This window comes from Euleptes europaea, chromosome 5, assembly GCF_029931775.1.
Source record: "Euleptes europaea isolate rEulEur1 chromosome 5, rEulEur1.hap1, whole genome shotgun sequence".
Taxonomy (NCBI): domain Eukaryota; kingdom Metazoa; phylum Chordata; class Lepidosauria; order Squamata; family Sphaerodactylidae; genus Euleptes; species Euleptes europaea.
The window spans coordinates 51,549,465-51,577,451 of NC_079316.1; the positions used below are offsets into that span (position 1 = coordinate 51,549,465).

General features: G+C 48.5%; 2 protein-coding genes across 2 annotated transcripts in view; one reads left to right on the top strand and one right to left on the bottom strand.

The window, feature by feature from the left end:
• Nucleotides 1–10,950, top strand: part of DNMBP (dynamin binding protein) — a 41,009-nt gene extending 30,059 nt beyond the window's left edge. Inside the window, exons 4-16 of the mRNA XM_056850015.1 lie at nucleotides 2,199–2,386; nucleotides 2,873–2,972; nucleotides 4,508–4,655; nucleotides 4,948–4,965; nucleotides 5,566–5,765; nucleotides 6,244–6,374; nucleotides 6,476–6,580; nucleotides 7,032–7,160; nucleotides 7,715–8,047; nucleotides 9,144–9,326; nucleotides 9,534–9,732; nucleotides 9,847–10,262; nucleotides 10,705–10,950. Of these exons, the coding sequence (XP_056705993.1) occupies nucleotides 2,199–2,386; nucleotides 2,873–2,972; nucleotides 4,508–4,655; nucleotides 4,948–4,965; nucleotides 5,566–5,765; nucleotides 6,244–6,374; nucleotides 6,476–6,580; nucleotides 7,032–7,160; nucleotides 7,715–8,047; nucleotides 9,144–9,326; nucleotides 9,534–9,732; nucleotides 9,847–10,262; nucleotides 10,705–10,890 (2,336 nt within the window). The 3' untranslated portion in view covers nucleotides 10,891–10,950. The remainder of the gene's footprint in view (nucleotides 1–2,198; nucleotides 2,387–2,872; nucleotides 2,973–4,507; nucleotides 4,656–4,947; nucleotides 4,966–5,565; nucleotides 5,766–6,243; nucleotides 6,375–6,475; nucleotides 6,581–7,031; nucleotides 7,161–7,714; nucleotides 8,048–9,143; nucleotides 9,327–9,533; nucleotides 9,733–9,846; nucleotides 10,263–10,704) is intronic.
• Nucleotides 10,951–12,532: 1,582 nt separating this feature from the next.
• ABCC2 (ATP binding cassette subfamily C member 2) overlaps nucleotides 12,533–27,987 on the bottom strand; it is a 40,528-nt gene continuing 25,073 nt past the window's right edge. Inside the window, exons 16-32 of the mRNA XM_056849330.1 lie at nucleotides 27,665–27,791; nucleotides 27,035–27,211; nucleotides 26,376–26,543; nucleotides 25,801–25,987; nucleotides 25,455–25,581; nucleotides 24,509–24,632; nucleotides 23,754–23,970; nucleotides 22,870–23,024; nucleotides 19,649–19,804; nucleotides 17,254–17,453; nucleotides 16,746–16,872; nucleotides 16,148–16,249; nucleotides 15,860–16,003; nucleotides 15,362–15,520; nucleotides 14,273–14,439; nucleotides 13,906–14,100; nucleotides 12,533–12,662 (exon numbers count right to left, since the gene is read on the bottom strand). Of these exons, the coding sequence (XP_056705308.1) occupies nucleotides 12,533–12,662; nucleotides 13,906–14,100; nucleotides 14,273–14,439; nucleotides 15,362–15,520; nucleotides 15,860–16,003; nucleotides 16,148–16,249; nucleotides 16,746–16,872; nucleotides 17,254–17,453; nucleotides 19,649–19,804; nucleotides 22,870–23,024; nucleotides 23,754–23,970; nucleotides 24,509–24,632; nucleotides 25,455–25,581; nucleotides 25,801–25,987; nucleotides 26,376–26,543; nucleotides 27,035–27,211; nucleotides 27,665–27,791 (2,662 nt within the window). The remainder of the gene's footprint in view (nucleotides 12,663–13,905; nucleotides 14,101–14,272; nucleotides 14,440–15,361; nucleotides 15,521–15,859; nucleotides 16,004–16,147; nucleotides 16,250–16,745; nucleotides 16,873–17,253; nucleotides 17,454–19,648; nucleotides 19,805–22,869; nucleotides 23,025–23,753; nucleotides 23,971–24,508; nucleotides 24,633–25,454; nucleotides 25,582–25,800; nucleotides 25,988–26,375; nucleotides 26,544–27,034; nucleotides 27,212–27,664; nucleotides 27,792–27,987) is intronic.

A 27,987-nucleotide genomic window follows, 5' to 3' on the forward strand; every position in this document is an offset into this window, starting at 1 on the left:
GGCCAACGCACGTATCTGGCGCACGGGCCAGCTACTGTTCCTTCTCGCCGTGTTCCGACGTGTCAGCCCAGCCAGACCCCCCCCCCAAATGCCCCGGGGGGGGCTTCAGTTCAAGGGCTGGTCCGTCGAGTTGGGAACCGGGCTCTCCCGTCCCCCTCTGCCCAGCTCGGTCTGGCAGCGCAGCAAAGTGGCGGTCGGATCCCTTGGCCCTCCTGGAGGCGGGATCAATCTTTGCCGTCCCAGGACACGTCGAGGATCTGCCTGAGTCCGGCCGGAGGGGCTGACGTCGGGGAAGGGGGCTCCTCCTCCGCTCCCTGCCCGCGGATAGCAGCTCCGGGCTTTGGCTCTGACCGGCCCTGGGCGGCCGCCCCCGCCTCCGTCTATTGAGATGCTAAGACCCCAAGAGTAACGCCGGGCCGGGGGTGTGGGTGTGTGTGTGTTGGGGAGGGGGGATCGGTTTCGTCTGTCCGCCCCCAGAAACCTTACCGGGTGCCCACAGACAGAGTAGCAGGTGTTGATGCCTCCGGAGCTCGGCTCAGCTTGGTGAGGATCTGGGGTGCGCGGGATGGGTTGCGTGGGTTAAGGATATGGGGCAGTGATTCCACTCCCCCCCCCCCCCGTAGGGGTAGTAAACCTAGACCTGCTGGGAATTTCCTGTGAACCGAGACATGCCCCTTCCAGTATTGGTAGTGGGGAGGGGGGGTGTTGTAGCCTGGGACTGGAATGCTGCTTCTCTGGTTGGGTGACTGGAGGAAGAACGGATGGCCGGCTGCGTAAAGCTGCTTTTCCTGTTGGGCCTTAAGGCAGGCTTCTCGTCTTCCAGAACGCTGCATGCCCTTGCCAAAACTGGACTGTAGCATAGGAAAGTTCACAGCGCAAGCCTTTTGCTGGTTTTTGGAGTCTCGTGGATCTTCCCCCCCACCCCTATGTTGCTAGCATAGAGGAGCGCGGCCACTCCTCCAGGAGTATCTTGGTAGTCTCAGAATCACAATTCTTGTTTAACATGACCTTAGTCCCTCCACCCAACACACACGCTTCAATAATATATTTGTCTCTACGTGAAGTATTTGGGTTTGCCGTTATCATTTCGTGTTTGTGCCAGTAGTCATATTCTGTGTGTATGTCCTGGATAGTGAGGTTGTGTGGGATCTCAGCATGTGGTAAACAGCTCTAGACGACACAAGAGTAGTCTAACCAGTACTGTTAATAGCAGTCATGCCAATGATCCATCCCGCTCAGTTTCCTGTTTCCAGCAGTTGCGGATGATAACTCAGTTGCTGCAAGGAACTGGGTTAGGACACGTGGTAGTATCAGAATACCCTCTGACAGGCTAAAGACTGAGGGAGGGATGCTCTCGCTTGTGATGTTTTGTTTGTTGCGTGCACTTGCTACGATCCTTCAGAGCTCTTTTTATTTCCTGTGGTTACTATTGGTCATTATTGCTTAGGGTAAGAGGACGTTGCGTATCTTTTGCTTTCATTGTTAATTGCAGTATCGTATAGTTGCGTTCCTTGAAAGGGTAAGTGACTGTTACTATATTCTTTCTCTAATTCGGTAGGTTCTCCACAATGAGCTTCTGCAGTAGCATTCCTTGGCTTAGTTCAGTATTGGTCCTCTAACTCATAGATTTTACTCTACAATGCACAATGTGTTTGATACGCAAGGAGTTCCCAATTGGCTGGGCTCCTTGCTGCATATTCTGTATCATAAGTTTCACGGCTTTTTCTTCAAGGTGTCTTGTGACGTAGCCCTGACTTAGAGGATTCATGGCCATGTAGCAGAGGCCATCAACTAGACCAGCCCAGTGGCCAATCTAGACCAGAGTACAAAAGCAAGAGGCCAAGTTATTTCCCTCCTCCTTCCCAATGACTTACTGCTGCTGGTATACTCATCTCTGACTGAAAATTGCAGAGGAGGGCGTTTCCTGGCCTGGGAAAGAGGGCGACTGCTGGAAACACGTGGGTGGTAGAGCGCATGTGTTCCTGGCAGCTTCTCCTCACCCCTGAAAGCCAGCGGTAGGAAGGCTGGCTTGTACTAAAAGGATCTTTTATCTGTGAGAAGGTGTGGCGGGCTAGCTGGTGGTCCTCTGTGGGTTGGATTTGACCTATGAACTTCCAGTGACCCGCGGCTCCCATATAAAGAGCTCCTGGCTCAAAAGCCCCAGCCTGATCGCATCTGGTCTCTCTCCTCTCTTTCAGAAATGACCCTGCTTTCCTCCCAGCCGGCATCGCTGGAGGCTGCTGCGGCCTCCACGCCCAGCCCAGAAAAAAGGATGCTGGAGAAGAGAGCAAAGGTCGTCGAAGAGCTCCTGCAGACTGAGCGGGATTATATCCGAGACCTGGAGATGTGCGTGCAGAAGGTGCAGGTGCCGCTGCACGAGGCACAGGTGGGTGTGGTGGGTGGCTGGGGCAGGTTGTGGGGAGTTGGCATTGACCCATGGTGGGGGGGTTCACTGGAAGGGCTCCAGTCGGCCATTTGCCAGGGGTGGAATATTATTCCGTGACGTTGTATAGAAACTGTAGTGCTGACAAATGCCATTTCCTGAATAGGTGTGATGGGTGCAGAAAGGAAGTGTTGGTCATTTTGTGATTTATTTATATATTTGATTTATATCCTGCCCCTCCCCTGTGTCGGGCACAGGGCAGCTCACAACATAGTACCCAATTTAAAAAAACATACATATATTGGGCTGTCACTGGTTTCAAGTCCAGCAGAGTGTATAGGTGTTCCTCTGGCACTCTTATGTCTTCAGGGGCAGTGACCAAACAGTGCCTTGTTCTTGCAAGAAGGGATGGTCCTAGCATGTCTGTGGTAGTGAATCTGCTCTGAGGAGATGGTCTTCTTGCCCTAATACTGCCTTGCATCCATACAGGTGCCGCATGTTGACTGTGAGGGGCTGTTTGGAAACATTCAAGGAGTAATTGCCTTCTCAAAGCAGTTGTTGAGTGCTCTGGAAGCTGCGGATGCTGTCGGTATGTGCTTCAACCCAAGCTGTTCTTTTGGAGGTGTTTGCACCCAGGAATAAGAAGAGTGGGGACAAAATCTGGTGATGAGTCTGGTTGGGGTAGGCACAAATAGCAGCACTGTTTTACAAGGTCTATCCCAGTTCATCCATCTGTTGTCAACAATTGACTAGGCTGCCCTCTGCTTCCTGCCTCTCTTTGATGTCTAGAGAACAATCATACCCGCTCTCTTCTGATGTTGTATATACTTCAGAGTGACTGGGTGATTGTTGCTACAACTCTGTTTTGCCACCCTGCAGCTTAGTCCAGCGTGGTGTAGTGGTTAAGAGTGGTTGACTCTAATCTGGGGAACTGGGTTTAATCCCCCACTCCTCCACATGAAGCCAGCTGGGTGACCTTGGGCCAATCACGGTTCTCTCAGAACTCTCTTAGCCCCACTTACCTCACAAGGTGTCTGTTGTGGGGAGAGAAAGGGAACGCTATTATATGCTGCTTTGAGACTCCTTAAAGGTAGAGAAAAGTGGGGTCTAAAAACCAACTGTTCTTCTAGATATGTCTCAATCCATTTATATCAATGGATTTAAGCACACTTAATTCTGCATAGGATTGCAACACTAGATTAAATCTCATTGTGAGACCGGACATTTCCTGTGTTCGCTTTTAGAAAAGGAAGATCAGATGGCTCTAATCTAGCAGAGCTCTTCATATTTCAGTATTTGGAAGGGAACATGGTAGAATACACCCCCCAGGTAGTCTGAACTGGTACATGAGCTAGAGCAATAATATTTTGAGATGATTCAAGCTCTGGGAAGATTTTTAAAACGCAGGGCCGCTAGCCTGTTTGACATGGAGGAACCATTCCTTCCTTGCTTCTAAATAAGACAGTCACCAGCCTTCAGCCTGCCCTTTTTGTGACTGTCCATTTTATGTAAAATAAAGAAGGAAAAACAATTTATTTTTAAGTGGGAGAATATCCCAGTTGAGTCACAACCGACAGTCACATTATACGTTTCTGTAAATGTGTGTATACTAAAAAATAGTGAAAAGTGTCTTGAGGCGCAGAATGGTAAGCTGCAGTACTGCAGTCAAAAGCTCTGCTCACAACCTCAGTTCGATCCCGATAGAAGTCGGTTTCAGGTAGTCGGCTCAAGGTTGATTCAGCCTTCCATCCTTCCGAGGTCAGTAAAATGAGTACCCAGCTTGCTGGGGGTAAAGGGAAGATGACTGGGGAAGGCCCTGACAAACCACCCTGTAAACATAGTCTGCCTAGTAAACATCAGGATGTGATGTCACCCCATGGGTCAGTAATGACTTGATGCTTGCACAGGGGACTATCTTTACCTAGGGAAACATGCAGAGATGTAATGGTTTGAGTCCTTGCGAGTGTTGGACTGCAACCTCGCCCCCTTCCTCAACCTCCCAGTTCTGCAGTTTGCTGCCTCCTGTGCCGCTGGGACACCTTACCTTCCATGCTGCTGACTGCAGTAAGAGGTGCCTAAGAAGGAGCGGTTTGCTAATTTACTTGTGTCTCTCCTGTCCCAAAGGACCAACATTTCTAGCGCTTCGGGCTGAGCTGGAAGATGTGTACAAAGGGTACTGTCAGAACCATGACGAGGCCATCGCACTCCTGGAGGCCTATGAGAAGGATGAGCGGGTGCTGAAGCATTTGCTGGAGTCGCTGGATATCCTCAGGTGGGAGAGCGTGTCAGGTGCTCTCTCCCTTCCCCATCCCACCTTTGGGGGATAATGGGGCCTGATCCTGTCCTTTGCCCTCCTTTCCAGTTAAGATGGAAGACCCCACTGATTTGTGCCATGTGTGTGCATTCTCTCCAGATTCTCCCCTGTGCGCACATTCTCTCTTCAGCCACTTGTAATGAATAGGGACTGCCATCGGTAATGGAGGGGTGGAGACTGTAGCAACCACTGGCCAATTTAATCAGCTGCCTTTTCTTCTTTTTTCCCCCTTCTGCATTCTGCCTGCCAGGAATCTGTACAGTGAATGGTAAGTGGTTTTCTGTACCATTTGCCTATTTTCCACTGTTCCCAATAACTTTTGTGTGTCTGACTTTCCTGTTACTATCCTTTAGTGAACCTGTTCTGTATGCCCATAGATAGCTATGATACAGTATAATGTCTGTCTGGGAAAGAACCAGGAGTGGGACAGGGCAGCAGTAGAGGTCAGCAATATACCAGGAGTTTGAAGAAATGAATTGCTGAGCTGTGATCCTCGGCCTACTCAGGGCAGGGAAGGAGCTGACTAAGGCATGGGTGGGGGTGGGGCGGAAGTCGTGAAGTTGTACTTTGCTGCTGAGAGGGTTCAGCTAAACAACAGGAAGGTGATGTTGGCCTATCTACAAGACGGGAATACATTTGGCGATCTGCGGAAGACAGGGATGATATCAAGTTATGTGATTGTGATGCACAGTGTTGTTTGTGGGGAATACTGTTTTTGCAGGCATGGCGTGACTTGGGTTTGGGAGTTTAGATTAATGTTGGCTTTGAAGGTGTGGCGTGACGTAGCTTTGATAGGACCACCAGGCTGGCTGTAGGGGGATGCCTTAGTACTGTGTGACCCTTTGCTAACTTTCCTTGCCTTTACCAGGGGTTGCACCAACTACATTGACCTGGGCTCCTTCCTGATCAAGCCAGTGCAGCGCGTGATGCGCTACCCACTGCTGCTGATGGAGCTCCTGAGCGCCACTCCCGAGTCTCATCCCGATCGTGCTCCGTTGGCAGCTGCCGTCCTGGCTGTCAAAGAGATCAATTGTAACATCAATGAGTACAAGCGGCGGAAAGACCTAGGTGAGCTCTGTGGGCATGAGAAATGTGAGCTTCTGGGGAGAAGTGGTGCAAGAATCAGGTTGATGTGGCCATGCAAGCAATGTGGAGAAAGGGAGTAGCTCCTCAATGAGCGACAAGGTTGTCTGCATGCGCTGGAAAGAGATGGAGAAAGTGAAAGGCCCAGAAGCGGCATGGTAAAAACAGGAAAGTCCATTCAGTTAGACCTGGTGATTCTGCATTGGCAGGGCAATTGAGCTGGTTGGTATCCAGCTACAAAGGGACAGAGATCCTCCTTGTCTGTGTTAGAAGGCAGGTATGGCTACCTAACCCTGATGGTGCTGGTCTTATTTGTAAGTGGTATGGAGGCAGAGGAGGAGCTAAAGTGAACTGGCAGATTGTGATTGGACTGAATGAGAGCCAACCAGGAGAAAAAGGTACAGGAGGTAATCCTCTGGCATGGGGGCTGATCATCATTCCCACCACGCCTTTCCCTTTTCAGTGCTGAAGTACAGGAAAACGGATGACGACAGCCTCATTGAGAAGATCTCCAAGCTGAACTTCCACTCCATCATCAAGAAATCCAACCGTGTCAGCAGCCACCTCAAGCACCTCACAGGCTTTGCACCCCAGGTAAGGACGGTCCCTGTCCACATGGCTGTGGATCAGCCACGTTGGCCTGAGGGCTCAGGAAGCTCCGTAGCGCCTGTCAACACGCTCTGTCTCCCTTGCAGCTCAAGGATGAGGCTTTCGAGGAGACGGAGAAGAATTTCCGGATGCAGGAGCGGCTGATCAAATCTTTCATCCGGGACCTTTCCCTTTACCTTCAGCATGTCCGGGTGAATAAGTGTGGGGGCGACCTTGAGAAGGATTGAGCTTTTGGGGGCCAAGTGGGGCTGATGAGATGTGAACTCCCGCGATCCTGTGCAATTTTTGTGTCTCGGTTGGGGTCTTTCTGTGTTTCTGGGGGCTGGTAGTGACTACAGCCTCTGTGATGGAGCGAATAAAGGGTTGGTTGAAGGTCTGGGAGACCCAGCTGAGAATCCCCACTCTGCTTGCCCAGTGACATTGGGCCAGTCACACACTCTCAGCCCAGTCTACCTCACGGGGTTGTTGGGCGGATAAAAACAGAAGGTGGGATGGATAATTCTGTAAATCACTTTGGGTTCCCATTGGACAGAGAAACAGGACATAACTGTCTCAACTGAAGTGGATTTCAGTGAAGGGCCCTAAACAGGCTCAGCTATAGGGTGGTGGAGCTGACGTCTCTGTGTGTGGCTTGGTTCTCAGGAGTCGGCTTGTGTGAAAGTGACGGCAGCCGTGAGTATGTGGGACCTGTGTATGGAGAAGGGCAGCGCAGAGCTGGAACAGTTCCAGAAGGTCCATCGCTTTATCAGCGACCAGCTCTTCTCTGATTTCGTGAGTTTTTATGCCCCCTGCTCCCAGACTGCTGCAGAAACTGGTGGGGGGTGGGAAGCTGTAGTTGGAAGAGACTTGGGAAATCTCTTTCAGCATTGAGATAAGGAATACACAGCATCAAATGGGAAGTGGGGAGGAGAGACTGTACGAGATGATGATAGTGTTGCTGGTAGCTGGACAAGACTTAAAACCTTGGGTTAAGGAGTTGGGATAGAAAGGGACAGTGAGCGCAAGGCAGCCTAGAAGAAGATCTGGTGAGATGCTGGAAAGGGCAGGAAACCCTTCTGACCTCTTTACACTATAAACAAATGTGAGTAATCCTAAGCAAGTCTACTCAGACGTTAGTTCTGTGTTAGGCAGTGAGGCTTACCCTCTGGAAAGAGTACTTAGGGTTGCAACCAAAAGGAATTTTCCAAAGTGCTGGGAAATCCTCGTGTTTTTGTGCTAGCGTAATGTGTAATGGAAGAACAATCTGACACTTGGGCAAAAGATGACACAGCCCACAAACAGCGATGGGTGCTGTGATGTAAAGCATCCCTTTTCTTGTCTCGTAGAAGGAACGCACGGAGCGGTTGGTGATCTCCCCTCTGAACCAGCTGCTGAACATGTTTGCCGGGCCTCACAAGTTGGTGCAGAAACGTTTCGACAAGCTCCTGGACTTCCACACTTGCACGGAGCGCGCCGAGAGGCTTAAGGACAAGCGGACCTTGGAAGAGCTGCAGTCGGCACGCAACAATTATGAGGCCCTGAACACTCAGCTGCTGGACGAGCTGCCCAAGTTCCAGTGCTGTGCTAAGGAGCTCTTCACTAGCTGTCTGCGGGGCTATGCTGAGGCCCACTGTGACTTCGTGCGCCTGGCACTGCAGGAACTACAACCTCTGCTCTCGGTGAGTACACGGAAGTGGAAGAATGCAAGGAGATGGGCAGGAGGTTTTTTTAAAAAAATTCCATGAAAAGCTGTGGACAGAAGAGCTCCAGTTTCCATCTTTCCAATGGGCGAACAACCCACCATCCCACGATTGTTGAGTGGGAGAAAAAACACCATGCCCTTAAGTGGATCCAGTGCTATTTGAAAGTTGGCTGTGAGGCTGGGGAGTTGGTTTGGGTTGTTGCTGCTTTCTCTCTGACATAGGGGGTGGGCTGGCCTTTCAGTTTCCACTTTCCCATAACCTCCCCACACAGATGTTGCAAGTGGCACACATGAACGTATGAAGCTGCCTTATACTGAATCAGACCCTTGGTCCATCAAAGTCAGTACTGCCTACGCAGACTGCAGTGGCTCTCCAGGGTCTCAGGTGGAAGTCTTTCACATCACCTACTTGCCTAGTCCCTTTAACTGGAGATGCCGGGGATTGAACCTGGGACCTTCTGCATGCCTGGCAGATGCTATACCACTGAGCCACAGCCCCTCCCCATCCAGGTCAACGCAGCTCAAGAGTTGCAAGTGGCAACTGTGTTTTGCACCAGTCTTTGTGTTTCTCCTGTGTGAGCTTGTCCTGTGGTGGTTGGCTGGAAAATGCAACTGGAAAAAAGCAACAGGGGTCTGAATAAGGAGGCCCGGTTGGGACAAAAGACTCCATGGAGTGAGGAGATTCATCTAGGATGTGTCTGTCAACACTAAGCTACCTCCTAGTGCGGACAAGAGGTCAAGTTGGCCTTGCTGGTGCTGGGCCTTAAGGGGTTTACCTTAACTCAGTGGTTCCCAAACTTTTCGGGCCATCACCCACAAACTCAACCCCAGCGTCCCCTACCCTATTCAACAGTTGAAGGCACTCACCTCTGGCACTCCCCTGCCTCTTAGTGCCCCCCCCAAGGTGATCCCCCCCCAGGGCTTGGTACTGCCCACTTTGGGAACCACTGCCTTAACTGGAGCATGGCTTCAAACTGGCCCATTTTGTAAATAAGTGTGGCTTGGCTTAGCTGACGGTTGGCAGGCTCCACATTTCTTCTGCTCTCATGGCTCTGTCACTGTCCTATTCCCAGCTACTGCAGGTTGTTGGCAGAGAAGGGAACCTGGTTGCCATCTTCCAGGAAGAGCACAGCCGGGTCCTCCAGCAGCTGCAGGTCTTCACCTTTTTCCCAGAGACCATCTCTCCTGCCAAAAAACCTTTTGAGAGGAAAAGTCTAGAGCGCCAGTCGGCCCGAAGGCAACCACTCCTGAGCATGGTGAGATGGAAGGGACGGGCAGGGAGGGGTTGGGAGCTGTTCTCTGTGGGGCGGAAGTAGATATTTAAATGTGGGAATTGGCAGAAGCATGGGCGGTTTACGAGCCTGGGCCTGATGCATCTGCAAGGCTGAGCCTAAGCCCAGCACGCAGCTGGAGTGCCGCTTCACTTCCCTCCTCTTCATAGGCACCGTTCGCTTCTCTTTTAGCCCAGCTACATGCTGCAGTCAGATGATCTGCGCGCAGCCTTATTGGCACGGTATCCACCTGACAAGCTCTTCCAGGCAGAGCGCAACTTCAACGCAGCTCAGGAGTTGGATGTGTCCCTCCTGGAGGGGGACCTGGTGGGCGTCATCAAGAAGAAGGACCCCATGGGCAGTCAGAACCGCTGGCTCATTGACAACGGAGGTGAGTGAGAGCAGATCTTGCTGACTCTGGACAGGGCTTGGGCTTCCTCGTGTGTGGGATTGGTGCCCACCTCCCCACCAACACTTGTAACGTGACCTTTCCTCATCTCCACAGTGACCAAAGGCTTTGTGTACAGCTCCTTCCTGAAGCCTTACAACCCACGGTGCAGCCACTCAGATGCCTCTGTAGGGAGCCTTTCCTCCAGTGAATCTGAGCACAGCGGTTCCTCGTCCCTGGGCAGCAGTGCCCCGAGCAACGTGTCGGTGAACATCACTCAGAAGCCTGCGGAGGACTCTGGTTCCCAGGGGGATTTGAACAGTTCTCTTCAAGCCTCCTCAGAAGTGGATGCTGCCTGTCAACCTCAAATGGGCCCTGTTGTAGAAACTGCTCAGCTGCCCCGTGTTCCAGCATCTCGCCGATACAGTACCCCTGACTCCCGCAATGGACACACAGCACGGGCCAAGGCTAGGGCAATGCCTTCACTGGAGGATGGCCGCTCTAGGATGAACAACGAGTCCAAAGGAAACCAGGTGAACAGGAAAGAGGTATAGGCCCAAGAAATGGAGAAGAGCCATACCTGTCTGAATCCATACTCCCGCCTAATGTAGGGGACTGCACAGCAGAGCCAGCTTGGTGTAGTGGCTAAGAACGGCAGACTCTAATCTTGTGAAGCGGGTTGGTTTCCCCACTCCTACACATTAAGCCTGCTCGGTGACCTTGGCCTAGTCACAGTTCTCTTAGAGCTCTCTCAGCCTCACCTACCTCACGAGGTGTCTGTTGTGGGGAGGGGAAGGAGATTGTAAGCCGGCTTCATTCTCCTTAAAAAGTAGAGAAAGTCAGCATATAAAAACCAACCCTTTTTCTTCTTCTAATAGGATGTTTTGGTAGGGTTCAGAGTGGTGCAGGATAGGAGCTGAAGCATTTTGCTCTCTGTGTTGCCATTGATCTCCTTGTCTTTCTTTTCATTTGCAGGTTTACTACGCTGTTTACACCTTCAAGGGTCGGAATTCAAATGAACTGAGCGTAACAGCCAATCAAAGACTAAAGATCCTGCAGTTCGAAGACATCACTGGCAACCCGGAGTGGTGGTTGGCAGAGGCACACGGGAGGCGGGGCTATGTGCCATCCAGTTACATTCGGAAGACTGAGTACACGTGAGACATGATGTGGCTGAGCCAAAAACTGGTGCCTTAAATCGCTGTTGGAAGAAGACAGAAGATCACAACAGGGAGTCTTACTCAGTGCTCTGTTTTCCCTAGTGGTCCACGTTGAATGCATTTGGTAGAGAGTCAGACCAGATTTCCAGTGAAGTTGAATGAGGTGTTCCCAAGGATTCTCCTGTTACTCCTGTGCATCAGAACCTCATTGCCTAGCTGGGGAGAGGGGGAGCAGTCAGCTGTGCTGTGCAATGTTCATTCCCCCTCGAAATAGGCATTTAGTCTGTTTGACTACCAAGGTTGAAAACTAGCAGGAGTTGACGCATCCGGGAGGGATCTTGCTTATTCTTCCATTTGGGGTCTAACAGGAGGGCAGGGTGCAGGTCGGTTCAGCCAGTGATGCAGCTGAGTGAGTTGCTGGCTGCTGCCAACAAAAGGGTATCCTGAGGGCCACTGCGCAAGCCTCCCTTTGCCACAGTGTTACTTGGTGCTGACAATTAGGGCTCCTTGGCTCCTCTTCAGGTGTGTCTGTTGCTCACCTTGGATGCTCTAATCTGTGTGTGAGGGTGATACTGGGCCTGGTTTGTCTCTTGGGTACCAGTCATGGAGGATTCCTGCTCCAAGGTAAGAGCACAGTGCAAGAGGTGCAGTTTCCCTTCTGAGTGCTACTGCTGAGCTGCTGTTTTGTAAATAAAGTTTCTCTTTTGGAAGTGACTTGTGTCGGTGTATATTCAGCCCCTTGGCCCTGGCCCCCATTGCTCCCTTCCTTCCCTCCCTATTCTACAAGCAGCGAACCTGAGCCACCAGTACCATCAGCACAAAAGCTATTAGAGTAGCACCAAAAATAATGTATTGGACCAATTATGAACAGTAAATATTGCCTTAAGAATAAGGGTCATGAATGGGATTACAGTCCCCTTGAACCTTGCACTATGAGTAGGGTGAGAGTGCTTAAAAGTAATGGACCCCAGATTCTATATTCTCATGTCCAGTACAACTCACCCCCAAACCCCACCATCTGGGCCAGAAAGAAGGTGAGAAACTGGATTGTTTGGCACTAGGATTACAAAACAATGACTCCTGTTACACTTTTTAGTGTTCTAAAAGTTCCTATCTGACTCTTAAGCCTGACTCTAGCTCAAGTGAACATGGAAAAACCAGATGGAGGAGCACACAAAGAAGAAACTAGTGGAACTTCCAGAATACCATGAAAGTGAAGGGAAGTGCAGAAGCAAAAAGCCTCTGTGGCCTAGTGTAGGGCATGGAAACTGGGGAAAGTCTAAAAGACACCACCACCGCTGTGCGCACACACACTCAGCAAAAAAAAAGGTTGGCATCCTCAGAGCTGCATCTTAAAGGAAAGGCGTACCTTTAAAAATATGGCTTCAACACATCTTTCCTGGCTTACAGGAAAGCTACAATCTTCTTGTTGAGCCAGGTTGTGCCTGTACTTGGGTTCAGCATCAGGAAACTATCAGATAATATCAGGAGCTGGTCCATGAACTGAAAGCACAGCCCAGGTGGCCACTGCGAATAGTTGGAAGTGTGTTATTACAAAGAAGCAGAGGCTGGCCCTTGGGCAGCTTCAACAGAATCCTGCAGCACAAAGTGAGCCCTGCCTTGTTCTGGCTTGCCCTTGTCCCTCACAGGGCAGTGTCCTGGGCTCCCACAATACCAGCCTCCTTTGTCATGCTAGCAAAGATGCCTTCTTCTTGTAGCAGCTGCTCAGGGCTGTCGAATTCCACAATCTTCCCAGCCTGAAGCACCATCACTCTGGAGATGAGAAGAGGGAGAAATCTGAGCTTCCATGCATGCCAGCACCCAAATGGCCATCCCTCTCTTTCACTCACTCCTAGAATGGTAACGGGAAAAAACTATTGCAAAGAAAATGGACTCAAGAGACTGAAACTGGTTCAATCTAATCCAGAGAGTTGTTTAAAAGAGGGCAAAATGCTGAAGCTTTTTATTTGGGGGGGGGGGAAGCAAATGGTGACAGCAACTAAATGGCCACACCATACGTCTGTTTTCCCAAGAAGGAAACAAAATCTTGATTCACGTGGATTAAACTTCGAGGTTTTCAATCACTTGGTTAGCTTTTTGCTTAAGTATGTTGGCTCTTTCTAAAGTTGTTGCGAACATACATTCCTCCGTGCTACATGCTGAAACAATTTTTCTGCTTGCCTATCAGAACAACCCTACTTGATTCACGGATTTTAAAAACCCTGGCTTTTTAAAGGCCGTTTCAGCATATGACATTTTGAATCGGCCCCCAGCTTTTTGGGCTGTGGTTTTTGAGTGTGCTGTTTCTTTTCTAGGAATGTTCAGTGGGAATTCAAAGATTTAAGTACTTGAAGGGCTGTCATATAAAGGATGGTGTGGAGTTGTTTTCTGTTGCCCCAGAAGGTCAGACCAGAACCAGTGGGTTGAAATCAAATCAAAAGAGTTTCCAGCTGAACATTAGGAAGAACTTGCTGACAGTTAGAGCAGTTCCTCAGTGAAACACGTTTTCTCCGGAGGTGGTGGGCTCTCCTTTGGAGGTTTTTAAGCAGAGGCTAGATGGCCATCTGTCAGCAATGATGATTCTGTGAACTTAGGCAGATCATGAGTGCGAGGGCAGGAAGGGTTGCATCAGTGTTTGACTCTCATGGCCCTCTCTTGCATGCCCAGGGTAATGGGAATCGCCACTTTGGGGCCAGGAAGCAATTTTCCTCCAGGCTAGATTGATCAGGGATCCTAGAGGTTTTTTTTTTTTCCATCTTCTGGGCATGGAATAGGGGCCACTGGGGGTTTTGTGGGAGGTAGTAGTGAATTTCCTCCATTGTGCAGGGGGTTGGACTTCCAACTCTATGATTCTATGATTACTGAATAACAGCTGAGACCATTGCCACACAGAAGATACTTCCTTTCCTGTAATTGCAGGGCTGGAGGCAATTCCAGGCTCTCTCTCCCTTCTGTTCTTCAGGAGGGAACAAAGACCTGGACACTATAACTGTGCATGACCAGTTTCACCCCATACCTGTTGCTGTCCATGATGGTGTGTAGCCGATGAGCAATGGTGAGCATGGTGCAACTGGCAAACTCGCTGCGGATAGTCTCTTGGATCAAGTGATCAGTTTCTATGTCCACCGCCGCTGTGGCTTCATCCAGAATCAGGATTTTGGCTTTACGGAGGAGGGCTCGTGCCAGACAGAGAAGTTGCCTCTGCCCCACGCTGTGGGAAAAGAGTGACAGAAGGAGATTGAGGCAAACATCAGTCCACTTAATACTCCCCACGAGAAGCCCAGTTGTGATGGAAAGAGAGTAATGTGGCCAGGGAGGCTGAGGATCTGCCTGTGCAGTAAGGACACAGGCAGAGTGCCACAACAGCCCTCGCCATCCAGTACCTCAAGTTTTCTCCAGCTTCACTCACTAGATGGGACAGTCCCTCAGGCAGGCCGCACACATAAGACTTCAGGTGAGCTAGCTCCAGAGCATGCCAGATCTCCTCATCTGAGTACTGGTCAAATGGGTCCAAGTTCATTCGCAAGGTCCCCGAAAAGAGAACAGGATCCTGCAAGTGTGGAGGCGAAAGATAATGGTAGGTGGAAGATGCTAGGCTAGATGGGAAGTGGGGAAAAGAACAGACTGCTCTTTTAAACTACACCACATGGGCCCTTGGTGTGGAAGAAGCAGTGATAGTTGGGATGAAGAACTGAATGAACAAGATTCTGCAGCTAAAAAGGGTTCAGGGTTGAAAAGGGCTAGTTTGAGCCAACCAGGTCTTCCACTGGCTGTGGGCAGGCATCCAAAACACAAGAACAAAATCCGTACAGTACCTTGTATTGTGTGTGTGTGTAAAGTGCTGTCAGGTTGCAGCCAACTTATGGCGACCCCTTTTGGGGGGGGGGTTCATGGCAAGAGACTAACAGGTGGTTTGCCAGTGCCTTCCTCTGCACAGCAACGCTGGATTTCCTTGGTGGTCTCCCATCCAAATACTAACCAGGGCTGACCCTGCTTAGCTTCTGAGATCTGACGAGATCAGGCTAATTGATGCAAAACATAGTACAAGCTTTTGAGCCCACTAGGATTCTATATCAGGCTGAACGTTGTGAGATTTAAAAAGATAGAAGGGTGGAAAGCAGATATCTCAGGCCACGTGTAAAGGTCTGATCTTGCTGGCTTCCAGGAGATGCAAGCAGGATATAACCTTTATTGCTGCAGCATAGGGCATATCTGACTTATGGTATAGAACCATTGCCACGGGCCTTATACCATCCTCTTCAATCTGTGTCCCTCTTTTCATTGAGCTATATTATATTGTGACCACAGAGCATGAGCAATTGGCAAAGGAAACCTTGCTCCAAGAGAACTACCCTGGCTATCTCATGAAAGAGGACACAAAAACCACTTCAGCAAGAGCATCAGGGCTCAACTCCTCATCAAGCAAAGCTTGGCCACAAGCACCATCAATCCAGATCTGGTTAGTGTCTCACCTGTGGGATGATGGTAAGGTTCTGGCGCAGGTCATGTAGGCCAAGGGTGGCTATATCAAGCCCATCAATCAGAATCTTTCCCCCAGCTGCCTCCAGGATGCGAAAGAGGCAATTAGTGAGGGAGGATTTCCCAGCTCCTGTTCGGCCCACAACACCAACCTGAAAAGACAGGATCCCAAAGGATCAGGTAAGTTTGTCAGATTCCCCCCCCCCCAATTATCTGACCCATTCAGTTAGCTGGCTGGCCATCATTCTGTATCCCTATCCCTGCTCTGGCTGACTCTCCACATGGGTGCACACAGCGGCCACTATTCTTGACTTTCAGGTCTGAAGGCGACTGCTGGTGGTTGAGTTGCCTGGAAATTGAGATGTGAAGCCCAGCAGATCACGTCTTTGAGCACCGCATCCCCACATCTACAGGTTTCTCCCCACTAATATAATCCCTTCTAAGTAAGAGATCACACAGTCATGTTTTACTTCCCAGCAGCAGGACCTCACCTTTTCAGTGCTCTTGATATCACAGCTGATCCCATCAAGAACCAACTCTAGCTCAGGTCGGTAACGCACCCGGTAGTCCATGATGCAGATCTCCCCTTTACTGGGCCAGTTGGGAGGTGGTCTCTGTGCTGTCACCCATGGTGCCTGCATGGGGGCAGAAAAGGCATCAGGCGAGGTGCTGGAAAATATTTCATCAGAGCCTCTCTCCCACAGCTTTGGAAACCTGCTACAACCACCCCCCCTTCTCCAATATATTTTTACTATTGTTCACAACTCCATGGCTCATACCTCATTTGCCACCTGTGTATATTCATGCACCCTCTCTACAGCCACAATATTGGTCTCCAGCTCTGATGTCATCCGTACCAACCAGTTCAGCGTTTGGGTCACCTGCTCAACAGGAGAGGAGTGGTCACAGTGCTGTCCCTCTCCAGCCCTACCACTTGTACCAAGCGCTTATACAGTGAATGCCACCATGTCCTATGTGGGCACATCTGCAAGCTCCAAAAAGAATGTTACTTGCTGGAACTTGGACGCTGGGAACTAGCGTCCCTTTCCATGAACAGCATCCTCTTCCAATCCTCCCCCTTCCCTGTACTACCCAGCAAATGGGCCCAGAGTTTCATTAGGGCAGGCTCCTCTTCCCTCAACACGGATCTATAGCTCACTTTATTTGCAACACATGGTGGCTTGTAAGTACTACAGTGCTAAAAATACAAATGACAAACCAGTATCCTAAAAGTATCCAGTATCCTAAACATACAAATGACAAACCAGTATCCTAAAAGATTTCTAAAATCCAGTACCTGGCTTGTCAGTGCACATACTGAACAGCTCTAGCCTGCCCACCTCTCTGACCAAGGGTGACCCCTCCTCAGTCACTTACGTTGAGAGCTGAGGAGATGGACAGTCCCACAATGCCACTTTGCAAAGAGTCTTTGGAAAGGACAGCCAGCAGTGCTGAAAAGAAAACCACCAGATTGCCCACAAATTCTAGGCGTACAGCCAACCACCTGTAGAAAGGGACATGAGGAAGGATCAAGTCAGCTTTCCACAAGCTCCGCAGACAGTACCTCAATCTATGCCATAACTAATCCAAACTGTGCCACCTAGCGGAGGAGGAAGAGGGCAGCTCCAGTGTTTCAGGATCTCAATAATGTCTCTCTCAACTCAAGCACAGCTTATCAAACGACCAGGCCGTGCCTTCCCCCAGTCGACTGAGAGGGAAAGCACAAAACTTTGAGGTAGACGCAAGTCATTAGACAAACCCATAAGAAAACAACTTTTGCTTCTGGCCTTGCAGGGAAAACCCACTTGTTGATGCCCCCCTGAGGCCAATGGCTCCTTCTGTCCTTTTACAGAACAGACTGAGCCTGACCACGTTATAGTCTCACCTGTTGGAGATGATCCAAGAGTAGACACACTTCTGATTGATGTCCACAATTTTCTCATTGTGTAGAAGGAAGCGTTCCTGGTGCCTGTAGCCCCGGATAACAGAGAGGCCTGACACTGTCTCACTGAAGTGGGAATAGATGGGAGACCGGGTGACTGAGTCCAGGCGCCGCAGCTGGCGGGATGTGGCCACATAGAATTGCTAGGAGTAGAGAGACATCCCCATGAGGTGCACAAGCAGGGTGGGTACCTCACAGTCATGCTGTGTGTGTGTGGGGGGGGAGGGGGTAATTTACCTTTCCCTCATAAAAATAATTTCCTTCAGACTGAGAAATACTAGGCCCTACATCCTTGCACATATTCTTGAGCTAGGACTCCAGAAATCATGCCTTTTCAGTCCTTGTTTAACACTTCATGTCACTGGTACATTTGCAAAGAGGTTGCATAGAAGATAACCCAAGCCTTGAGCATGCCAGATCAAAGGCAGAGTACAAACTATTATAGCAAGGAGATGCTCTTTAAACTCTGTAAGAGTGGTAACTGTAATTTTTCATCTCTGCTTTGCCAGCTGTAGTACAACATAGCAAGCAAAATGCTCCAAGCCCCAGGAAAACATTTTTGAAAAAAGATAAAAGTCTGGTTTGTAAAAAGAATGCTGGATTTCTGTTAAAAAGTGGGATTCAGGTTTCTTTATATATCGTTACCGCAAACAAAAATAGTCTCCAAAGATGTGGCTTACCAAAATGTGTCACTCACCAAAACAGTCCACACTAGGAAAGGAAACTTGAGGGAGAGTTTTCTATCAATAGACTTTTAAGGAGCCAGATTGGTCTAGGAGTTAAATATCCTTAAGGCCACTGATTTCAACAGCCTTAAATGTGTTCACTCAGTACTAGTTTGTGGTCCCTTTCTTTATGAATATCAGGCAAACTATTCAGAAAATGAAGTGTACGTTTTTTATATTGATGGCACTTGGAATATTCAGTGACAGTACACACATGAACACATGAAGCTGCCATATACTGAATCAGACCCTTGGTCCATCTAAGTCAGTACTGTCTACTCAGACCAGCAGCGGCTCTCCAGGGTCTCAGGCAGGGGTCTTTCACATCACCTACCTGCCTAGTCCCTTTAACTGGAGATGCCGGGGATTGAACCTGGGACCTTCTGCATGCCAAGCAGATGCTCTACCACTGAGCCACGGCCCCTCCCCATTACATATATTCTTCAAACTAGCCAAGACATTCAGGTATTACAGAAGGGAGGGCTAAGCAATCTCTGAGAAATCAGAAACTGTATAGTGTAGTTTGCAGTGTGACCAGACAGTCAAGACTTACTACTGCCAGCGTGTTAGAGACCAGTTTCTCTACACTTTGGTTATGTGATCATTTCCTAGCAGCTCATGGACATAACTCCTTCCAAAAATAAACGTTCTACACAGGAATAGCTTTCTGAGCTGATACAAAAGACATTTGGTCTCTGAATTTCATTGCTCCAAATTGTGAAATTCCTACTTTTCTTTCAAAATGAGGCCAAATTCTACACGCTAAAGGAAGAGAAAAATCACAGAGCGGTTACCTTATTTAGAATAAAAAGAAGTAATAGGTGCCACTTGAGAATGCAGGGTAGAGCCAGTTTAGTGCAGTGGTTACAGTATCAGACTAGGGTCTGGGAGACGCAGGTTCAAATCCCCACTCTGCCATGGAAGCTCACTGGGTGACCTTGGGCCCGTCACACACTCTCAGCCTAGCTTACCTTACAGGGTTATTGAGAGGATAAAATGGAGGAGGGGAGAATGCTGTAAGCCACTTTGGGTCCTCATTGGGGCGAACAGTGGGGTATAAATGAAGTAAACAAGGGTAAGTTTGCAGTTTAACAGTGCTAGTAGGCAGTTATATCTCAAGGTAATAAGCAAGACTTCTTATACAGAAATTCTACCACACCAACAGGTCTAGTTATTTATAAAGACTAGAAGTCTTTCCAGATATTTGGAGGAAAATAATGAACACGTGTGGAGGGCAAGGGGTAGTTTCACGGCAGCAAGCTCCAGTCCTGACATTTATCTCAATGCATGTACAAATCAATCTTAGGCGCATACCACCAACAGGAACCCCAGCATGGCTCCTAATCACACTGGAGATATGCCATATCCATCCATGGTTTCCAATGAAAGCATATAGGTTGAGGATGGAGTTTTGCTATGGCCATCCCATTTTCCACATCCCAGGCACTTTCATTATCCCACTTTCAGAACATCTAAAAAGGGCTGTTGTCTTCAGCACTAATGAGCAGCAGGGTAGGTTTTGGAAATGAAGTCCTGGAGTTCAAGAAAATGTTCTAAATGGAGACACGTTGTCAGTAAGAGGATGCTCCTAGAGACACTGAGTCTCACCTCACCTGAACAAAGTAGTAGAGGACACCCAGTGGAACAATGACAATTCCAAAGAAAGGTGTAGCCAGGCAGATCAGCAGCAAGGTACTGAGAATTCCCAAAAAGCAGCTCAGCCAACTGCGGAATGACATTGGAATGGTCTCATCCACTGTGAAAATGTCCTGCAAAGGAAGAGGAAGATGAGAAGAGCTGGTGGCATGGAGCACAGGCAGCCTGAAAGGCGGGATTAGACAGATTCATGTCAGAGAGGTCCATCAATGGCTACTAACCACCTTGACTAAAAAGAACCTCCATGTTAAATACTAGTGCTAGGAGGCAACATCAGGGGAGGCTTTGGACAGTGTGGTGTAGTGGTTAAGAGCAGAGGACTCTAATCTGGAGTAGCAGGTTTGATTCCCCACTCCTACACATGAAGCCTGCTGGGTGACTTTGGGCTAGTTATAGTTCTCTTTGAACTCTCTCAGACCCACCTACTTCACAAGGTGCTTGTTGTGTGTGTGTGGGGGGGAAGGTGATAGTAAGCCTCTTTGAGACTCCTTAAAAGATACAGAAAATCAGGGAATAAAAACCAGTTCTTCTTCTACTACTACTTTTTTGTTGACCCTCCAGGGCAACTGGTTGGCCACTGTGAAACAAGATGATGGAGCAGATGAACCACTGGTTTGATACAGCAGGGCACCTCTTATGCGTTGTATAAGCTAAGCCTAGACCAAGTTGCGCATTATGAACAATAATCTTTTGAAATGCTGCTGGACCAGGGTGGGGAGCACTTTTAGATCTATAAGTTCAACTGTACTTTGGTGATACTTCCATTGTAATATCAATAAAGTACTTCTGAACTGCATTCAACCAACACTCTCACTCTGGTCCATTCTGAACTAATTCAGATTTTCTAATTTGCATATTGTTCTATGTAACTCAACATGTTGCTCATAATTCCCCTCTGCACCATATATCACTGCTTGCATTTGCATTACAGAAACAGCATTTAGCATTCTATGTCCATTTTTTACATCTCAATGTACAGGACAGAATCTTATGAACCATGAACAAAAGTGGTTTATGGAGTGAGTCCCCCCGCCATATGCTATGAAAGCCAGTTACCCTCATCTAGTGATACTCTTCTGTTAACAGTAAGGACAATGCCTTCTGCATATAAAAGGAGTGCAAATGCACAGTCCCACACAGATCAAAAGAACAAGCCTGCCGACCCATTTCCATGTGCACAATGTGTTGTATGAGAATGGATACAAGATGCACAATGGTAACGGGCTAATTAATTAATGGTGTTGCTTGCTGAAAAGCTGCTCTTGAGCATTGAAGGGCCCTTGCGAACAGAATTGGATATGGGGAGTTGTGTGAGGATATACTGGCAGAAATCCCCTTCTTCTCTCCCTTCTTACATTCACTCTTCCAAGATTTCTTGAAGAGGCGTGATGGGAAATTTACTGACAACTAAGTAAGAGCTTGTCTAAGAGTGGAGGATGGTAATTTTTGCTGAGTTTTCCTTGCTGAGGTATTGTGCTTCAGCCAGCTCTGTTCCTGAAGGTCACCTGATTTTAAGGACAGTTTTTTTCGGGGGAAGGAGGGAGCCTGAAAAGGAGAGATCCATTCAGTGAATTCCTTTGGCTCACAGTTCATAGGCCCCAAGCTTGAGCTTAATCCAGCGAGATGCCTGTGTGCCACCTTAAGGGTTAACAGCCGTCCTAGTAGGGGAGCTCTCCATTCCTGGAAGGGCTGCTGACTGGAAGAGGAGGCTTGAGGCTGAAACCCCCTGCTTGCGGAGTTCCATGAATGGGAGGAAGAAGAAGAGCTGGTTTTCATATGCTGACTTTCTCTACCACTTAAGGAAGAATCAAACCAGCTCACAATCACCTCCCCTCCCCACAACAGACACCCTGTGAGGTAGGTGGGGCTGAGGGAGCTCTAAGAGAACTGTGACTAGCCCAAGGTCACCCAGCAGGCTTCATGTGGAGGAGTGGGGAAACAAATCCAGTTCTCCAGATCAGCCTCCGCCGCTCATGTGGAGGAACGGGGAATCAAACCCGGTTCTCCAGGTCAGAGTCCACCGCTCCAAACCACCGCTCTTAACCACTACACCACATTGGCACGAACAACGCAAAAGGCAATTACTGCACACTGGTAATTGTTTTAAATCATTGTTTTTCACTTCACTTATACGCTGCCCCCCCTAAAGTGGCTTACATCCTTCTCCTCTCCTCTGATTTATCCTCCCAACAACCCTGTGAGGTAGGTTAGTCTGAGGCTGTGACTGGCCAAGGTCACCCAGCCAGCATCCGTGGCAGAGTGGGGATTTAAACCTGGGTCTTTCAGGTCCTAGTCCAACAATCTAACAGCTACCTGACACTGGCTCTCAGTTTATATAGTGTGCCATTAGTATGTATGGTGCTTTGCAGTGTCACATAAGGAAAAAATACGTCCCTGTTCCCATGGAGCTTGGGTGGTGGTGGTAGGAAGACAATTCATGGTCCCAATCCCATTGGCCACAGGTATAAAATGATGGCACTGAACATGTATTAAGAACATGTATTAAGCCATCCAATTAACTGAGGATCAACATGCACCACAATGAAACCTAGTCAGGAAAGGCACATATCCCTTATTTTTTTGTGTCAATTCATATTTTTGTGTTCTACAAATTCAGTTCAATATTTGCTTGTATAAAAATTTTCAGTTTGTTTGCATCAAGCCTACTTTTGTTTGCATCTACCTACTTTTATCCAACCTTTCCTCCAAAGAGTTCAGAGTGGCATACGTGGTTTCTCCCTACCCATTTCACAACTATCATGTAAGGTAGGTTAGACCGAGAGAGAATGATCGGCCCAAGGTCATCTAGTGAACTTCATGACTGAGTGGGGCTTTGAACCCTTGTCTCCAGTGTCCTAGACTTACACTCTTTCACCACATCAGCTCCTAGTGTGTATTGGAAACTGCAACTATCGCTGAATTCTTGAGGGATAATATGCATCTGTGAAGAAACTCTGGGCCATGCACGAGCTAAGTTAGATCTGATCGGACAAACAGCCTTTGTAAAACATCATGTGTCAAACTGAGTTCATGCCCATTTCCCAACATGCTCTCAGCATGGTATTGTATGAAGCACTAACTCATTCCTCCAAGCCAAGCCCCTGGCTTGTGAGGCCTATTTTTTGTATCCTTGGCTTGTCAGACAACTTGCAGGCTTCGCAAAGCATGAACTCATTACCTTGGCAAACCTATTCACAACGCGGCCTGTTGGTGTCGTATCGAAGAAACTCATAGGCGCTCGGAGGATGTTACTGAGCAGCTGCTTGTGGAGGATGCGGGAGGCTCGTATGGCACCACGGGCAGCAAGGAAGGATCCAGCCAGCAGGAAGATAGCTGGAATGAATACATGAGCTGATGAGGGCCAGATGCTTATGGAGATGCTGGCAGGGCTATCCTGAGGAATTTAAGCTGAGTATGGCATTGCTCCACCTGCCTTGGAACTCTGCTCTTTAGTTCTCAAACTTCTGCTGGGATCCCACAAATCCTTTGGATTCTAACTGGTCCCTTAACAATGCTCTCTGCAGACTGCCACTCTGGACAGCTGCTTTAACTTTGGATCCCAACAGAGGGCTGGTCGCTGAAGGCAGTGCTACTGCTGCAGTTTTGCCTTCACCCACTGGTATAAAGGCAGGCAGCAAGGCAGACTGAGGGGAAGTGGAGATAAATGCTATGCTTGCCACTCCCACCTCTGGACGCCAGGCAGCATCAGCCTTGCCATGTTAAATATTTGTGCACACAATCAGTGACTAGGTAACAAGCAGTGTGGAAGACCATAGCCTGAGACCCTGGAGAGCGGCTGCCAATCAAAGGATACGTTACAGATGCAGAGTAAGGCAGCTTCATGTGTTCAGAATTTTCAAAGTCTTTTGGATGGTATAAATTACTGTATTCTACATACAGGGCCTAAATCTATCAGCTGACTACACTGACTGCCATCAAACTCACCCACAATTCCTGCAACTATAGTTCACCAGCCAATTGTCTTCCAGAACTTGCAATGGGGGTGGGACAGATCCTACCCACTGTACATTCCACAATCAGCTGTGTTTCTCAGAGGCATACCTTGGGCCACACCCAGCGCCCCATAGACTCCAACACGCATGTCACGTTGGGTGGCTGAGTAGTTCTGGTTGATTTGCTGAGCATCATTCGTCCAGGCACTAAGCCACAGGCTGGAACCAATAAAGGCCACATATTGCCCTAGGTAGGCAATGAAGACCCATGTTGAGAATCCGCTCCCAACAGCGCGCAAGTACTGCAGATACACAGAGAACTTCACCTGCAGGGTAAAGACTTGTAATTAGCCAATTGCCTAATGGTGGGTTTCCATGATGTATCCTGCAACAGCAATTACATTCCCAGCCCATGTGCATTAGCATGCACTTAAGCAAAAAGTAAAGGTAGTCCCCTTTGCAAGCACTGCGTCATTACTGACCCATGGGGTGTTGTCACATCCTGACATTTACTAGGCAGCCTATCTTTATGGGGTGGTTTGCCATTACCTTCCCCAGTCATCTACACATTACACCCAGAAAGCTGGGTACTTAAATACAATGACAAAAATGGAAGGCTATCATGGGCTTCGCTGATCAGGTCCAATTATAAAGGAGGACATGGTGCGAAGCATTATTATCCTTCTTTCTTGGAGCTGATGGGATGGGGAGTCCCCGGCTACCTCTTGTAAAGGGGCTTTCCTCTGTTCTCTGCCCAGCTATGTGACAAGGCTTATGTAATCCCTACTTCCTTCTCTTCAAGACCCACTGTGGTGTGTGTCCAAATTATCAGTCAAAAGGATGTTTTTGGTACCACTCTCTCACCTTGCCAGTTTCCACAGCCTCACTTTCGATCAGCCTCTGTCCTTTCACTTCCCCCACAGACTTCATATCCTTCAGTTTTCTTTGACTGGCCTTGACAAGGGACATGTTGCTGCTGTTGCTAAGACTGGAACAGAAGGACAAAAATGAGGGGTAGTTTCCATAGTCTTCCCTTCTTGCCCTTGCACTGCACTATGAACGTTTCCAAGTGCCTTCAAGTCACAACCAACTTACAGCGACCCCAGCAAGGGGCTTTGAAGGCAAGTGAGAAGCAGAGCTAGTCTGCCATTGCCTTCCTGTGAAGAGCCTCCCTTGGAGGTCTCCCAACCAAGTACTGACCCTGCTTAGTTTCAAAGATTTGATGAGGTCGGGCTTTACCACGCTGCCTCCCTCCCGCCATTGCACTACCCGGTCCTATCTGTGATGCTGAATGGTGTTGCACAGTTCTTCACATTTAGTTTTTGGCCCCCAATCTCCAATGTCATTGTCCTACATCAGCTGGCTTTGGCTCTCCCCAACTCAGGAGAAGTGGCTGAAGGCAGCAAGGCTGCACAAAATCCTAAGAGGATGCTCTGAATCCCAGGATGTCCAAACAGGAGGCCAGGACAGAACTATGGAATTGAGGCAACATCATGACAACACCAAGGTTAAGAGACAGAGAATGTTTCAGAGAAAGGGTGGGATAAAAATGCATGAATATAAATAAATAACTAGTTCTGGGTGGGATAAAATGCATGATTATAAATAAATAATTGAGGCCACCAGCTTCTTAAGGGGACTCCTCCCACCCCTGCGTCAGGGCCTAACTGGACTAGGCAGACAAATGTTCTAAAACATCTGGGCTAGGCAGGGGCTAAAAGGAGACAGGATGGTGATAGAGGAGGACAGGGAAGTCAGTTCAGGACAAACTGGCTATGGGGTCTGGCCTGAGTTATTGAAAGGCCCTGACCTGCGGGTGAAGTTTTTCTGCTGGATACTGGCTTCGCTCTTCTGGGTCATGGTCACTATGTCGGCTGGCATCTCTTCAGCTCCAGGCTCAGGGTCTCCATCTAGTTCAAGCTCCTCACCCATCCCCACTAAAAGTCAAAAGCATGGAACGATCAGACATCAGGATGGTGGGAACTACAAGAAGAGAGATTCTTAGGGGCCACCATATAAGGTCACCATATAGATGGGTATTTGTCTCTTTTGCTCAGAAACCAGTTTTGATATGGGACTCATTCTTCATCAAGGTGCACTGTGGACGGTGATCTCAACTAGTATCCCTTAACCTGATTTAGGGTGATGCCTCTTACCTATAACATCCTCTTCAGGTATGTTTTCTTGCTGGTTCCCATACGTGTTGAGCAACTGAGCAAACTCCTTGCCATTAGCCAGTAAGGTGCTGTAAGAACCCTGTTCTGACACAGCCCCAGCCACCAGCATCACAATGTCATCCACTTGGGCCAGGAAATTCAGGCTGTGGGTCACTAGGATCCGCGTCTGTGGTACAAACCAATACACTAAAACTCAGAAGACATTATCAAGATGGCATCCATACCAGCCACACCACGACCTAGACCTGTACCTGTAAACAGGCAGGGCCTATAAAGAGTACACACCCACTCAAAGCTCTGATTTTTCCCTACCTACTTTTCAAACCTAAGCCCATTCTTCACAATCCTACCACTGTGTGCACTGAAAGCCCACAGTCTCCCTTTCCCCAACAAAATAGTCTCTCGTCCCTAGAAGAATGGCCCCAGAAACCCTGCTTAGCATACTCCAGTTCCATTCAGCCAAACTCCAAAGCCTGACACCCACTTTCTCCCCAATAAGTTATCTTTTCACATAAGCTCCACAAACCTAGGCCCATGAGGCAATAAAAACTCACCTTATGCTGCAGCAGCCCATCTGGTCCCAGTACTTTGTCAAAAATATGTCGTCCTACATGTGAATCCACAGCTGAGAGGGGATCATCCAGCAAGTAGATATCTGCATTGTTGTATACAGCTCTTGCCAGGCTAACACGTTGTTTTTGGCCTCCACTTAGGTTAATTCCCTGAATAAGAAAACAGCCAGAGAACCTAACACAGCCCAGACTAAAATTTTATTACAAGCACAATACAAGAACTCAGAACCCATGAACTGCAGATCTGTTAAGGAAATGAGCCAAGACAAAGATTATAGATCAAGTCACAAACCAAACCAAACATTAACAAAATCTCAAACAAATTACTGAGGGTGCACAAAAGCAGACATTCTTCTTTTCTGGAAAAGTAAGGGCAAGATGTTCTCAAACCAGATGGGCTGGTAGTTTTCCAATAATCTCCACAACCCAAACTTTATCTACATCGGGCATGTAAACATTAACTCCTTTGGACTTATTTACAAGCCTGCTAAACTTACTGACATACAGGAGTCACTGGTTTGCCTACATACAAATGACTGTGCTGCAGCATTCCGGAAAGCCTTTCAGCTTCCTTGCTGTAGTTGTACCAACATCCCAGATCACCACCCTGCCCCTTCTGCCACTGAGCCCAAAGTTGGTACCTTCTCCCCAATCTCTGTGAGGTCTCCTCCTGGAAGCAGCTGCAGGTCTGGGAGTAGGGCACATGCCTCTAGCACCTGTTGGTAGCGGGCTTCATCAAGGGGTGACCCAAAAAGGATGTTGTCCTTCAATGTGGCATTCTGAATCCATGCCTGTTGAGGCACATACGCCACGGAGCCCTGCAGAAATCAACAACCAGGTACAAACAGTTTTATGGAGGTGTATAAGCCAAGCGGCAGGCAGGCAGAGACATATGAATGGCAACATCCACACTCTGAAATGTGAAAAAACCTCTGTTTTCCCCAGAAAACCTTCCAGCCCATCTGCCAGTCAGCAGAAAACTCAAAATGCTACCCTCTCGCACACAATGTCAGAGTTGGTTTTATACTCCCTGTTTATGGCATATAAAGAAAGATGATCCCATCAGTGACAAAGCCCAGAGAGTCTTTGCATAATGGAGGAGCATGGCTCAGACCACATTGCTCTCTTTGTTTGCATGACGTATGTATTAACCCTGTGGATTTCCCATAAATCCGTTTCATCACACGGGGCTGCACTCCCTCCATATTGCCACTACCTCACCCAGCAGCCTTGGTTTCCCATCTTGCATTACCCCACCCTTCTCTCCTCACCTGAATGTTGATGTGCCCCTTGATGTTTTCCATCTCACCCAACATGGCTGACAACAAAGAAGATTTTCCAGATCCCACAGCCCCCACTACGGCCACCAAGTGCCCATGTGGAATTTTCAGGGTTATGCTGCAAGGAAAAGTAGCACATGAACCCATGATAGGTAGCTATTTATTTAGATATTTATACCCTACTTTTATCCCCAAAGCAGTTTACAGCACGCTTCTCCCCTTCTTGTGATGTATGTCAGGCTGAGAGAAACTGACTGCCCCAGGTTCACCCTATGAGATTCAATGCAAGAGTGGTGATTCAAACCTGAAGGATG